The 14,106-nt window shown below is 35.5% G+C and overlaps 1 protein-coding gene across 7 annotated transcripts in view; it reads right to left on the reverse strand.

The window, feature by feature from the left end:
- LOC149529182 (putative LRR receptor-like serine/threonine-protein kinase At1g56140) overlaps window positions 1-14,106 on the reverse strand; it is a 329,200-nt gene that overhangs the window by 209,600 nt on the left and 105,494 nt on the right. For 6 of the 7 annotated variants that reach the window (XM_089809254.1, XM_089809255.1, XM_089809250.1 and 3 more), the window contains one exon: window positions 1,124-1,195. The exons of the other annotated variant lie outside the window; for it this stretch is intronic. In XM_089809254.1, coding sequence (XP_089665380.1) covers window positions 1,124-1,195 — 72 coding nt within the window. The remainder of the gene's footprint in view (window positions 1-1,123; window positions 1,196-14,106) is intronic. 7 annotated transcript variants of the gene reach the window in all.

Genomic DNA, 14,106 nt, shown 5'->3' on the forward strand with positions numbered 1-14,106 from the left:
ACAAGTCAACTCAAAAATGCTTGACGTCTTATGAAAAGTGTACAGTACTTTCCTGATCAGTCACCACAAATCAAAATCTAGTCCTAGATAATAATATTATAACCTTATATCCTTTCGTCATTTTTATATTGAGGATATAATTAAAATATAATTCATTTAGTATATTGTTATTTTTAGTATTTATTAATTTTGTTATTATATTATTTTCTTTATTATTATTATTATAGTAATAATAAATTGTATTTATCATTATTTTGTTTGTTAATTTTTTCTTATTATTTAATTCTATTCTTGGAGTGGGAACATTACAACTTGAGAAGTATCTCAAGAGCTGTCATACAAGGAAAATAAGGAGAAAGAAATGGGCTCTCGGTTGTTTCACACAATGTGTGTTCATTTTAAGACCAAGGATAAAAGAGAAATCCAAAAATTAAGGCAAAAGAAATAGGAGAGTATTAATAGCAATTTTATCCATAAATATTACGTTAGGAAATTCAAAGGTAGAGGAAGCAAAGATATTGTTGAATATTATTTTTGCTAAGAGTTTTAATGGACACAAGTTATTCCTCTTGGAATCATTGCATTCTAATTTATTTATGGTGGTTTGCTTCATATGTGCTGAATTTGTTTTATGTTATTCTTCCCATGATTTATGAATGTGCTGAGTTTGTTTTATGTTTTTCTTCCCATGATTTATGAATGTGATGAGTTTGTTTTAAGTTATTCCTCCAATAATTTATGACTTGATTTGGATTGTGTCCCCCCTTCTTCTTTCTCAAATATTCAAGTCCACAAGTAAATTAAGAATGATATTTATTTTCAAAACCATATTGCGAAGTTGAACATTTGTAAAAAGGAAAATCTATTATGATATTAGACAAAATTAGAAAAGTTCAAATCCTCAACACTTGACTAAGACAATAGAATTCCCTCTCAAATGAAGGCTACGATTGATGCATTCTAGTATGCTAGGAAATATTATAATTATAATATATGTAAATGAAACCAAACAAAAAAATAAAGAGAAATCAAAAGAATCACCCTGCATGCACAAATTCATAAAGCCTGAGTGTGTTCATTGTCATAGTTTGAAAGTACCCAAGGCACAAGAAATCAAACTTACAGTTGCTCTAACTTATTCAGGTTACCAAGCTGTAGAGGTAATGTTCCATTAAGACTGTTTGATGAAAAGCTCCTGAATTGAAAAACAAGGAATCGTGAGAAATACTTTGGGCCTTTTCCATTGGAATACTACTTCAAACAATTGCAAAACTAATTGCTTATGAATGACATAAGCATTCATAGATTCCAATAACTTATTCCACTTTAACAGACTGCATTAATTTATTTATAAGATTTCTTCCAAAAAAAACAGGGATATAATATATGCAATTCACGCAAAGAAAAATCAGCTGGAGCAAATAATTCAAATTGGATCCAGTTTTGATGCAATGTACTTCACCATTGCTCTACCTGTATTTCTAAAGGAAGCCTAAGAGGCTTTTATGACCCTTAGAGAATCATACTTGTGTAATTTGATCAATTAAACTTATATTACACAGGAAAAAAATTTAATGGTATCTATGAAGTGTTGAAACAGATGCAAAATATCTAGGTAGTAGTGAGAAGTACAACAAAGTTTGCTACAAATTCTCATTTGAACTTTTTATTTTAAACAATGTCTTATACATGGCTTTTCCTGAACTGAACCCATTCTAATTAACGCACAGATGGATTCAGAAATGATTGAGCCTGTCACAGGAACAATCAAACACAAAAACGGGTTTGTGCGACACTCCAGAAAATTAGCCATGGATTAGTTCATGACTCAAATTGTCTGGGATAAGACACAAACTCGAACAATCATCCACATTACAAAAAAAACCAATCTGCATGCTATCTATTAGGTATGTATATTGTTTGGACATATCTGTATAAACCTTTCGGTATGATTTGCATTAAAGAGAGTTTTGAAGAGGAATCGAAAAACAATTTTTAGTTCGGTATAACAGAGCACAGTGGAAATAAAGTAGTATAGAACCAACCTTGTGAATTCCAGACTAAGGAAAATGGGTTGACCATTGTCTACTAATCCTTATGAGCTTATAAACTTGAACTCAATGGTGTTAATGGATTGAAGTGGTGCAGAGGCACCTAAAGTAAAATAAAAATAGAGGTTATAAATCTTAATCTCAGAGATCTTAATTCATTTGAGTCATAATTTTGGTTTATGTTGGGTTTATAGAAAAGTTGTAATGTGAAAATGCATGAAATGCATAAATGTTGCCATACTTGCATAGTTATTAGAAGAATATAAGGAGATGGTTTAAAAGGTGGTTTGGAAGTTATAACCAACCACAAAAAATATAAAAATGGATGTATGGTCGAACCAAAGCATTAATGTAAGGAAAGAGATACATTTGAAATAAATTTTGTGAAATTGAGAGTTGTTATTTTGATTGGGTTTTCACTTTTAGTGTTGGTTCCAGGTCTTGTACGGCCATGTACAACCTAGAAACCATGTAAAATCTGTATATCTAGATAGAGTAGTGAATAAACTTTATTTTGGCTTTGGTTCGAGTTTATTTTATTAAGAAATGAAAAAGTTATGCAAGTTTTCGCAAAAGTTATTATTTTCATGTTTGAGAAAACCCAACTATAGTTGTATTGCAATGTTTGGTACGGACACATGTGGATGAAACAAAAACTCTATTTATATTCATTGAAAAGATGTGTGAACTAGCTTTCATGTCCAATTGGTTTGAATCTTTTTCATTCGGATTTGTGTAAGTTATGTGTCATTGAGTAAAGCCTATTTTTTAAAGATCTCCGTTGAAGTTGCAAACAATGATTTGTGTTTGTAGAACGATTTATGAATTGAAAGAATTAATGGCTTACATATTATGAAAATAGATTCATAGAGGATAAATATGAAATTGGTTTGGTTTCATTTGGAGTCGTTGTGAGGAAGTTATTGGATGCCCTAGGCAAGGCTACTGGTTTTACTTCTGATTTATGACAAAGAAAATGGGTCTATGTGCAGAGACTATAAATTATAATGGGTTTATTGCTTTTGGCTCATCTTTGGATATGTTTTATTATTCCTAATTTGGAACTATTCCATAAAAGGGTCTGCCAAGAAATGTTCAAAATTAAAAGTTATGAATAATGTAATCAGACATAGGAATCTAATTGTGTGAATGAAGATGTTTGTCTTTATTGCCTAAATGTCAGGTTCTCAATTGAAATCTTTGAGATGTTCTTAGCTCCTTGAGGGTGTATCAGCCTATTGTGAATCCCTTGAGTTGAACTAAGATTCCTTGGAGGTAAATACAGAGGGCTCTGTATCAGATTGGCATCAGAGCTTGAAGATCTTGGGTGTGTGGGTAGAGCGTCGAAGGAGGCAATCCACACCAGGTCGTTGAAGATTTGGTTTTGATTTGTTGATAGATTTTTTGGTTGCAGGTTCTCATCCATCTTGCTGTAAAAAGAATTTGTTGTTGTTGAGTTGACAAATGTGGAAGTTTTGTCAAGGGCCATTGGAAGGTCCAATGGATGCCAAGAGACTAGGGAGAGAGGCAAAGAGGAGAGCTCATAGGTGAGGCATATGGGAGAGTTGTTTATGGTGACTTTGAAGTAGCAAGGTAAAGGTGGATCTCTCAGTGATAAAAGCACTATGGAGTTTCAGCCACTAATGCTCCATTGATAAGAGTATTTGAGAATCTAATTTTTAGGAAAGTCCAGTGTCCTTAAAGGCAAAGATGATGGTGATAAAGGCATGAAGAAGCAAAGGTAAAGAAGAGGATTTTTGGTCTAATCTTTTTTCTGGCAGGTTATTGATTCCATGTTTCCAAGGGACTTGCAAACTTTTCAAGGTTGGGAGTATAGTGCAGAGGCACCTAAAGTAAAATAAAAATAGAGGTTAAAAATCTTAATCTGAGAGATCTTTATTCATTTGAGTCATAATTTTGGTTTATGTTGGATTTATACAAAAGTTGTAATGTGAAAATGCATAAATGTTGTCATAGTTGCATAATTATTAAAAGAATATAAGGAGATGGTTTAAAAGGTGGTTTGGAAGTTATAACCAACCACAAAAAATATAAAAATGGATGTATGGTCAAACCAAAGCATTAATGGAAGGAAAGAGATACATTTGAAACAAATTTTGTGAAATTGAGAGTTGTTATTTTGATTGGGTTTTCAGTTTTAGTGTTGGTTCCAGGTCTTGTACGGCCATGTACAGCCTGGAAACCATGTAAAATCTGTATTTCTAAATAGAGTAGTGAATAAACTTTCTTTTGGCTTTGGTTTGAGTTTATTTTATTAAGAAATGAAGAAGTTATGCAAGTTTTGGCAAAAGTTATTATTTTTCAGGTTTGAGGATACCCAACTACAATCGGATTGCAATGTTTGGTACAGACACATGTGGATGAAACAGAAACTGTATTTATATTCATTGGAAAGATATGTGAACTAGATTTCGTGTCTAATTGGTTTGAATCTTTTTCATTTGGATTTGTGTAAGTTATGTGTCATTGAGTAGAGCCTATTTTTTAAAGATCTTCGTTGAAGTCGCAGACAATGATTTGTGTTTGTAGAACGATTTATGAATTGGAAGAATTGATGGCTTACATATTATGAAAATAGATTCATAGAGGATAAATGTGAAAATTGTTTGGTTTCATTTGGAGTCGTTGTGAGGAAGTTATTGGATGCACTAGGCAAGGTTACTGGTTTTACTTCTGATTTATGACACAGAAAATGGGTCTATGTGTAGAGACTATAAATTGTAATGGATTTATTGTTTTTGGCTCATCTTTGGATATGTTTTATTATTCCTAATTTGGAACTATTACATAAAAGGTTTTGCCAAGAAATGTTCAAGATTTAAAGTTATGAATAATGTAACCAAACATAGAAATCTGATTGTGTGAATGAAGATGTTGTCTTAATTGCCTAAATGTCAACTTCTCTATTGAAATTTTTGAAATGTTCTTAGTTCCTTAAGGGTGTACCAACCTATTGTGAATCCCTTGAGTTGAACTAAAATTCCTTGGAGGTAAATGTAGAGGGTTCTGCATGATGAAGATGCCCCAATATTTCCCTATAGTAGGTTTATCTGATCCAAACGTTCAATGTTTTCTTTTGTTGTTATATATGTTTATTTCCCATGTTTAAATGTTTATTTCTCAAATTTTCATCTAATTCATTGTTGGCTAAATATGTTGTAAGCCATTGTAACCACAGCTTACAAAATGAGAACTTTAGGCAACAGTGTAATGAGACAAGTCTCTTCTCTCAACAATAGAGGAGGCTCCCTTCTTACCGTAGGTGGCTACAACAGAAACCTAATTGGAAATAATAGATGGGTGATTCACGAGATCAATTCCTCTTCTTTCAAGAATGACCTTAATACTAACAACAACTATTTACAATATAACAAAAGGAATCTACTACTACGGTGATACCGATGACTTAAGAATTCATGTAAGAACAACCCTAAGGCAGCAGTTATAGCTTAACTTGTGTGATTGATAGCAAGAACCAAAAGTCTCCTACAAGCAATCTTCTTGAAACAAAAGGACGAACAAGTAACAAAGCTCACAGTCTTCGCTCAACTATTCATATATGAAATTATATACGAAGAAGTAAAGCTCAAAGTCTTTAAATCTTAGTACTTACAACCACTATCAAACTATATCAATCTTGTTTCTAGAAGCTCAAAGCCTTTCAAAACCAACACTAACTTCTTGAATGTTTCACAAGGAGAAAAGTAACAAAGATGAATTAATCAATGCAATGTACAAGACAAAGATTAACTCCAAGTATCACAAAACAAAGTTTGGGAAAAACTTGCTTCTTTATTCACTTCAAAGATTTGCAACAAGAAAGTCTTCTAGTCACAGGCCCAACCTTCTCCTATTAAGAAAAAGATGATTATTTACAATGAGCTCTCTCCTTTATATAGGAAAAACGAAGAGAAAAAGGTAGAGGGTAAAGTGGAACAACCTCAACCACCATGACTTATCTCTAACTAACTACTTTGACTTTATTCAAAGTTGCATGCCTAATGCAATTGCAACTTAACTACGAGTTGATCATACAGATATATGTTATCCTGTATTTACAAGATAGATGCTCTTTACATGTAGCTTTCATATTACTATTCTACTTAAAGCATATGAAAAACTGAAATGTTCACAGAGTCTCAACAATCTTTGCAAATTTCTACAATGAATTCCGCACAACTTCGATATCAGGCTCATCGGTGTACTCAGCAACAATTATGATCCTTCAATATGTGTTAGTTGCCTCTGAAATTTCCTTTTTTCTTTGTAGTTCGTCAAGTGAACACTTCCAGCTTGCAAATATATTCATTATGCTAAGATTGAAATCATCTGCTTCAAGTTGCAAGTGAATCGCTTTAGTGAACTGCATAAGAATATCTTCCTCTTTCTTGAGTTCTTCGTTCTTATTGATTACCCCACATGACAGCTTTTTGTGGCATTCATTGATCATGTGTTCTTGCTCACCAATCTTCACCACTGTTGCCTCTGCATCCTTCATGAGTTCTTGTAGAACTTGTTCCTTGTTAATCGCCAGATGCTTGTAATCATGATACATCTCAACAGATGAGATGACTTCATAAACACATAAACACTCCAAGTCAAGCTCCATCATACTCTTCCAAGCACCAATGTCCTTATCTAGCAACTGTAATTGTCGTTTAAGTGACCCTTGAATATCACTTACCTGAGCAGTAGCCTCCTTTCCCTTCCTCAACATCCTATAAATATCACGAATGAGTTGATAATCTTGTGATTCAATCGTTTTTGCCCATTCATCTACAACTTGTGCCTTTCTTCTAGTCTTCTTGGTACAAATATCTGGAACAGATTCAGTACCCGAAGAAGACTTCTTTAGTTCCTCAATGATCTCTAGGAGACGTGCATTCACCTCCTTGAGTTTGCTCTTCTTGTCCCATAGTTCATCATTCTTTCGTGTTAGAGTGTTGACGGCCTCATATGCATCCTGTTGACAACCCTCTCTGGTTTGTTTACCAAGGTTCAACTCTTGTAAATTTTGTAATCAGCAGGGTGCATGTCTTCAGTAGATTTCTCCATAAGTGGTTCAGCTACTTCAGCATACTTATTGTTATTTTCATCAACCACAACTCGAGAAACTGTCTTGTCTTTCTTATTCTTTGAAATCCTTGGCTTAGTCACCTGTCTGTCGGACTCCTCAGGCGGGATTTCATCTTCCTTTTCTTCTGTGTGACAGCATTCAACCATGGAGGAAGACTAAAAGAAGATGCGAAGTGGTAGTCACCATAGTTATCTCTAGATTGCTTTGCATGACAGTAATGACTATAGCAAGTGCCTCAATTTAAATGGCCATAGGAGTACAGCTACTATGTGTAACTTCAGACATGAATTGCTCAAACTGAGTTGAAGTCACATCAAGCAATATTGTAGAACGAACAATGGCAGCAAGAATTGACAAAGAGTACGTATCAAAAACACTCTCATAATCATACTGATCTCCTCTGTTTCTAATGCAGGTGCAATTGAGGACACGAGCAACACTGGAGTAATGGTCATAGGATCTTCAAGAGATGGATGGTCTGTAGAGAATGCATCCATAAGCATGCCCAGGGGTGAATCACGAGATTCATCTAATACTAGTGCTGAATTCTGAAGAGAAGTTGCAGCAAGAACCTCAAGAGGACATGAATCCAACGGTCAGCGGTAAAGACTCCTTTGATTTCCTCGCTTCATCATTACTTGAGTCAACTTAAATTGATGGAGTTTCAATCGCCTTTACCTCAAGTATTCTTGAATCCTTCCCTCCTTTGATAGATAGCTTGGGAAAACTCTGAACAAGAGGTTCAAATGTAGACAAAGATGTCTCATCTTTACATTTGCCCTTTATTTTGGATCTCAAACCAATCGGACCAGCAGGATCAAAGTCTTTGCCAGGTTTTAGTTTAATGCATCGAGACCCCTACTTATCATCGAAGTGTTGGTATTAGCAAGAATATACTGGAACCTATCACAAATTGAACAATTTTCCTTACATGACCAAGTAGGAGGAAGAATGGGTAACTTCTCCACATCATGCTGGAAATATTCAGAATCTAGGATTTGATCATCATCTTCAAATCCATGAGGGATTGATGCCAAGTTGAAATCCACAATCTGCTTCACAATTAACCGAATATAATCCATGCATTGTATATCCACCTTAGTTCATACATCAATCAAGAGAACTTCTAGACAATCTATACGCAAGAATTCCTTCCTCATCTTGTCAGGTAGCCCCATCCCGTCAAAAAAACTCCTGGCTGCAAATTTCTTCAACGTGATCCTTTGAAGTTCAAACTTCATGTTCTTTTCTTTATACACAATATCCAATGAGTACCCACCAATCTTCAATGGATTACATGATCAGATCCCCACTCCTGGCCGATGCAAACTGGATTTATAAGCTTGTACCTCCATGAGTTATCTTGCCAATTCCATGACTATAATTTTATCAATAGGGTACCTTGGCAACGTGTATGGTTCTCCCTTGAAGCATCCGACTCGAAGATATGTGAAGTTGGGAAACTATAAGAACATACAACCATGCTCATTTAGCTTGTTCCATGCTTCATCAAAGACTCGCTTGTTTGGAACTTCTTTATCGAACAAGCACATCAAATGCCCAAAGAAGGCATCCTAAACCCTTTAGAAGTGTATCTGAGTTTGCTTCAACGGCAACTGCTCATAGTACTCCCACACATGAACTATAGGTCTATTAGTTTTTGTTGATAAACCAGAAAAAGTACCCAGGGCAGCAGCAATCTATTACATGTAGGAATTCATGTTGAACACACTAATAGTCAGCACATTCACCAATTGCTCACATATTGAATCACTCACTAATTCAGCCTAAAACACATTTTTTTTTACCTTATTATGAGTAAGATGTACTTATACATCCAGGGTTTGAAGGTGTTTGAATCCTTGAGCCTTGCCAAGCGACTAAGCAATGTAATGAGGTCATTGATCTCTTCCTTAAAATCACATCAGCGCATGCCCTTAATTGGCAATCTAACAATGTTGGGCCTCTTAGTGATCAACCAATTATCATTGACGAACTTGCTACAATCAGCAATATCCTCATTCCATCACTCCAAAGCCTTTTGTTTTGTGATGTTTGTAACAACTGGAGTATGAAAAACATGAAAAATACAATCAATAGTCTTCAAGGTCAAGACTGATGATAGTATTGCCATCTTGATCTTTGATGGTTCGAGAGGGTGCATCAAAGTGTTTAGCACATGCAAGAATAAATTCCAGCTCACGTGTTGCCAAGGGGAATGTAAACAAGAAATGAATATGATTCCACTTAATCCATGTCATATTCTTGGTAGCCTCAGCATCAACTCTTGCCAGGAAATCTTCAATGTTCATGTGAGGTATATGAGTATCCCACAGTTCATCACAGTAAGAAGTTACTAGTGACAGTGGAATGGAATTATGATATTGATCATATTGATACTTCATCTTCTTTTTGTCTTTTCCCTATGCTAGAGAAGGCTCTCTTGACATTGCAAAAGGTATGCCTGCACAACTTTCGCATGAAAATCCCATAATATGAAAACATCTTTATGGGAAGGATCCATAACAAGATTTTGGGTGTAAAAACACGGGTTTTGAGCAAGATGACAATAGGAAAAAGGAATGAAATGATTAAGGATAAGGAATGAACAAATGGGTCATGCTCAAAATGGCTAAAATATGAGTAAAATAGCCAAAAACGGGTTTTTAGGGTAAATTGCATATCCGACCAGCAAGCTTGGAATTAAGTGAGCAAAGGGAAAAATGAGTAACAACATGTGCAAAATACGATACTCTATCCGATAAGCATGTGCGAGAAACTTTAACCAAAGGGCAGGCCATATGGAAGTACATGGAATGCGTAATGGTGAGGTTTTAACTTGCATTCGCATGTGGGGGAAAAATTATCTTACCTTTCCTTTAAGAACGGGATTTTACGCCCGACTGCATATGCAAGTAATACGAAATCTTGCACAAGCAACTTGGAGAAGAAGAGAGAAGATAGAAGGAGAAACTTCATATACACAAAAAAGATGCAAATCTGAAAATGGAAACGACAAAGATTTGCAAGAACATTCAAAACAAATATATACAAATGCCTTTAGAAAAATAACCCAGGGAAATTTACCTCAACTCCACCAAGAATGAGAAAAACAAGTCTTTAACCAAAACTTGAGCAAATCTAAAATAAATCCAAGAGATTTAGGATTTTAGATTTGTCCAAAGCTAAAGACTTAAATAGATTTCGAAATCCACACAACATGGCTTGAATTTGGACATGTGGAGATGGTTAGAGAAATGCAATGCCCAAAATGTGGAACAAATTTTGACCTAACAACTCCAATGCAAAGACATATACAAATGGCATCTAGGGCATAGATTGGCTTGTTAAAATGATGAAAAACAAGCTGAAAATTAAAACCCTTACATTAGAACCCTTCTTGAAGGTATTCAATGAAAAAAAGCCCTTAGGATGCAAGGTTTTGGTGAAAATCATGCTCAAAACGGGCTATTTTTTGCAAAACTGTTAAATTGTAGTTCAGTCAGATTGATATTCATAAGTTTCATTAAATGGTAAATCATCATTAGATAAATATTCTTTATATATATAGAGAAGAAGAAAAAGGAATCATAGATATCGATATCAGAAGCACAAATCAAAATATTGCAATGCAAATGAATATACTTTGAACACAAATGAAAACTCTATCAATGTTGACAGTCTCACAATTGATATTGAGTTATAATGAAGATAACCCAATTGTATCTGTATGTTCATCTTCAATCTCTTTATCAATATCAAGTGTCGTAGCTATGTCAGAGGATTATTCACACGTTGGATAGGAGTTCCCAAACTCCACCTGGATGGCATTTAGCAGCAGTGCAAAAAGCGGAAATTAATCTAGATTCAATAAGGCGTGATAATCTGTTAGAGGAATGGGACAAAACCCGTCATCTGAATGGCTGGATCAAAGGTTCTACTTATGACTTCAAAGTGGAAGAGGCTTTCAGAAGCTTCCTTGAATACATTTTATTCATCCAAACACCCTCTCCTAATATATCCAACGCAAATGACAGGAATGTTGTCCTGTATTCGAAGGTTCCCAAATTGAGTAAAGAGGGAAGAAGTGTTGCATTGTTGTTATGCAGTGAAGACTAGAATACGGAGGTCCAAAATCAAATACAATGCAAAACCCTAAATATCGATAAAGCTTTATAGCTGACCAAAGATGAGAATGGAAGAGATTAGTGTCTTTCTTGCGATCAAAATTGCTCTAACTGTGCCTGTTCGAATTTTGACAACATCTACCAATATTGGATCGAGGACATGCTCAAACCCAAAACATCGTAGTTACCTTTCTCCACACATTGCTACGATGGAAAGAACAAGATCAGTAGAGTCAAACAAAACAATATGGGAAACATAAAAGTCAGGAATAAGACTCATAACAAGCTACAAAGGCGGTAGATAGATGTGACATCTACAAAAGACATTAATTAGATTTGTTGTTCAATACAAAATACATCTGCGTTTGGCATTAATAAACGAAGGTTACAAGATGAAAGAAATATTATGGAAAGCATCAACCCATTGATAGTGATCACCAAATCAACATGGATTCCAAAAGACAAAGAAGCGGATCAATGTTGATAATGATGTCAACTTAACCTGCTATCTGAACTCGTCCAGTCACGTCGATTTCTGCAGAGAAGTTTTCCACAATTTCTCACCTTAGCGTTGGTGCCCTTGTAGTCCCACAAAATTTGTGACTTGTCAGACCATGGTCCAACGAATAAGACTAGGTCAATAAATTATTATCATTGATAAAACATATAAACATAAAAGACAAAGTATTGTTAAACAAGACTTTATAAGTCCGAGCAAAGACCTATCAGGAGAATTAAAGAAAATACAAAGAAAAGTTTCGACGCGCCTTCAAGGGAGACAAGTGATGTGTAATATAAGGACAAGGAGGAGGTAAGTAAAGGTCTTGAGAATTAGGGACCAACCTCCGATCAAGTAAGTATAAAAGATGATACTTGATAGAATATATTCAAGGTTGTATATATATTTCATGTGAGTTAGTTTTGTAATATTATTCTTCTTTGAAAATAGTACGGCTAATTATTTATATGAATATGAATCAAGATTGATATATATATATATATATAATAAAACAAATTCATTTCACATTGTACAATTAGATTGATGTTATGTTAAAAATAAATAATTAGAGAAAAATAATATATTGAGATGATATAATATATTATGGGTATTTATTTTAATAAAAATAAATCATAAATAAAAGTGGAATAACAAGGATCATTCTAAAAGTAGGATAAGAGAGAATGACATTAGCTTATAATTATATACATTGTACTAGAAAGATCTTATTAGTCTCTCTCTTATATATCTTTAAATTTCAATATGTTATATGTGTCTTGATCTTTTCCTAAGAATGTTATTACAGAAAGAGGGAGCTTGACATTTAATTATGGACAACCTTAAAAGAGAGGGAGTAGATAGAGGATGTCATTCAATCAATCTTCGGTGATCTCTATCATATTGATTCAGAGGGAGTAAACCATGTGATAGAATCTTCAATGATCGATAAATTGTAACGGTCAAGAGGACTTTAACTCCTACAACTATGTGATCTTAATGGACCTCTACTGTTTACCGTATAGGTTAATTAAGAATTGCACACAGACAATGAACACGAACACGAACAGCAAAACTCTTATTATTATTCGCATATGCCAAACAGTACATTATGCTTTAATAAGATCTGATGAATACAATCCTTCCCGAAGGGCTTATAAATACTTTCCGAAGAACTTTCCCAAAGGAGTCCGTCAGCCACATACATGTCGCTACATAACAAAAACCTTTCCAAAGGGACCCATCGGCTACATAACAAGAACCTTTCCGAAGGGACCTATCGGCTGATACACAATTTCTTTTTTGAAGGGACCCGTCGGCTGATACACAATTTCTACCGACGACATCATCCCCCCCAAAAAGAGAAGTCTCCTGACGACAACAGAACAAAACTCAAACAACTAATACAACAATATTGATCTACCACATCACTTTCACATTCATCCCGTTGCATCCATAGCCTTTGCTAACACAATACTGACTCCTCAAGCTGACCTTGATAGCCACTTGTGCTGCTTTCTCTGCTTCCAACTCCTCGGTACCCTGAGCCAAGTGTCATTGCACTGCCTCAAACTGGATGATCAGCTCCTCCCGAGCTCTCTACGCATCCACCAAGATAGCCTCACGGCCAACACCTACTCTCAGTGCCTCTGGTACACAAACACTCCATGCCTGCAGCAGCTCCAAGTCTTCTCAACTAGTCAGACTCCCACGGGGTCCTGAGGCACCAAATTAGCACTCTGAAACCCACACAAAACTGCACGGAACACACCATTTCTGTCATTTTCTGCCGATTCTACACTCTTTCTGGCAACCGTTGGTTCTTCCTCTACCCTGTGGCATCATCCGTTACTCATTCTGAGCATTCTTGATTTGTCGACATTTTTTTTTTTTTCTTTTTTGGTAGAAAACCTCTTGCCACTCTTCTGTGCTACCAGTACGGTAAACATTTGGCGTCATTGCCTTATGCACTTGAAAGGTGGGAGGAATGAAGATTAATGCCAAATCAACTTAACAAGGATTGGAATAAGGTCAAGGGAAAAGATGGAATCCGTACTGCGCAAGAGAATTTAATTCTGGCACAGCAAGCCGAATGCCGATGGAGATTTCAGAAGATTGCCGACGGAAACTGAAGCGCCGAAGAATTGTTGGAGGAGACTCGGCAGCGGGTGGAATTGGTGAAAGAAGCACGGGAGGAGTTTTTAAATTTGTGTTCGCTGAGGGAAGAGAATCCAAACGGAAGAGCATCGACTCGCACGGCTCGGAGTGCCGACAGAGCAAGAGCGTGGAGTAAACTCTTCGTCTGGGATATACCTCCACAGGGGACAACTTCAG

The sequence above is a fragment of the Cupressus sempervirens genome, chromosome 11, assembly GCF_028749045.1.
Source record: "Cupressus sempervirens isolate cs-2001-9-10 chromosome 11, ASM2874904v1, whole genome shotgun sequence".
Classification (NCBI taxonomy): Eukaryota; Viridiplantae; Streptophyta; class Pinopsida; order Cupressales; family Cupressaceae; genus Cupressus; species Cupressus sempervirens.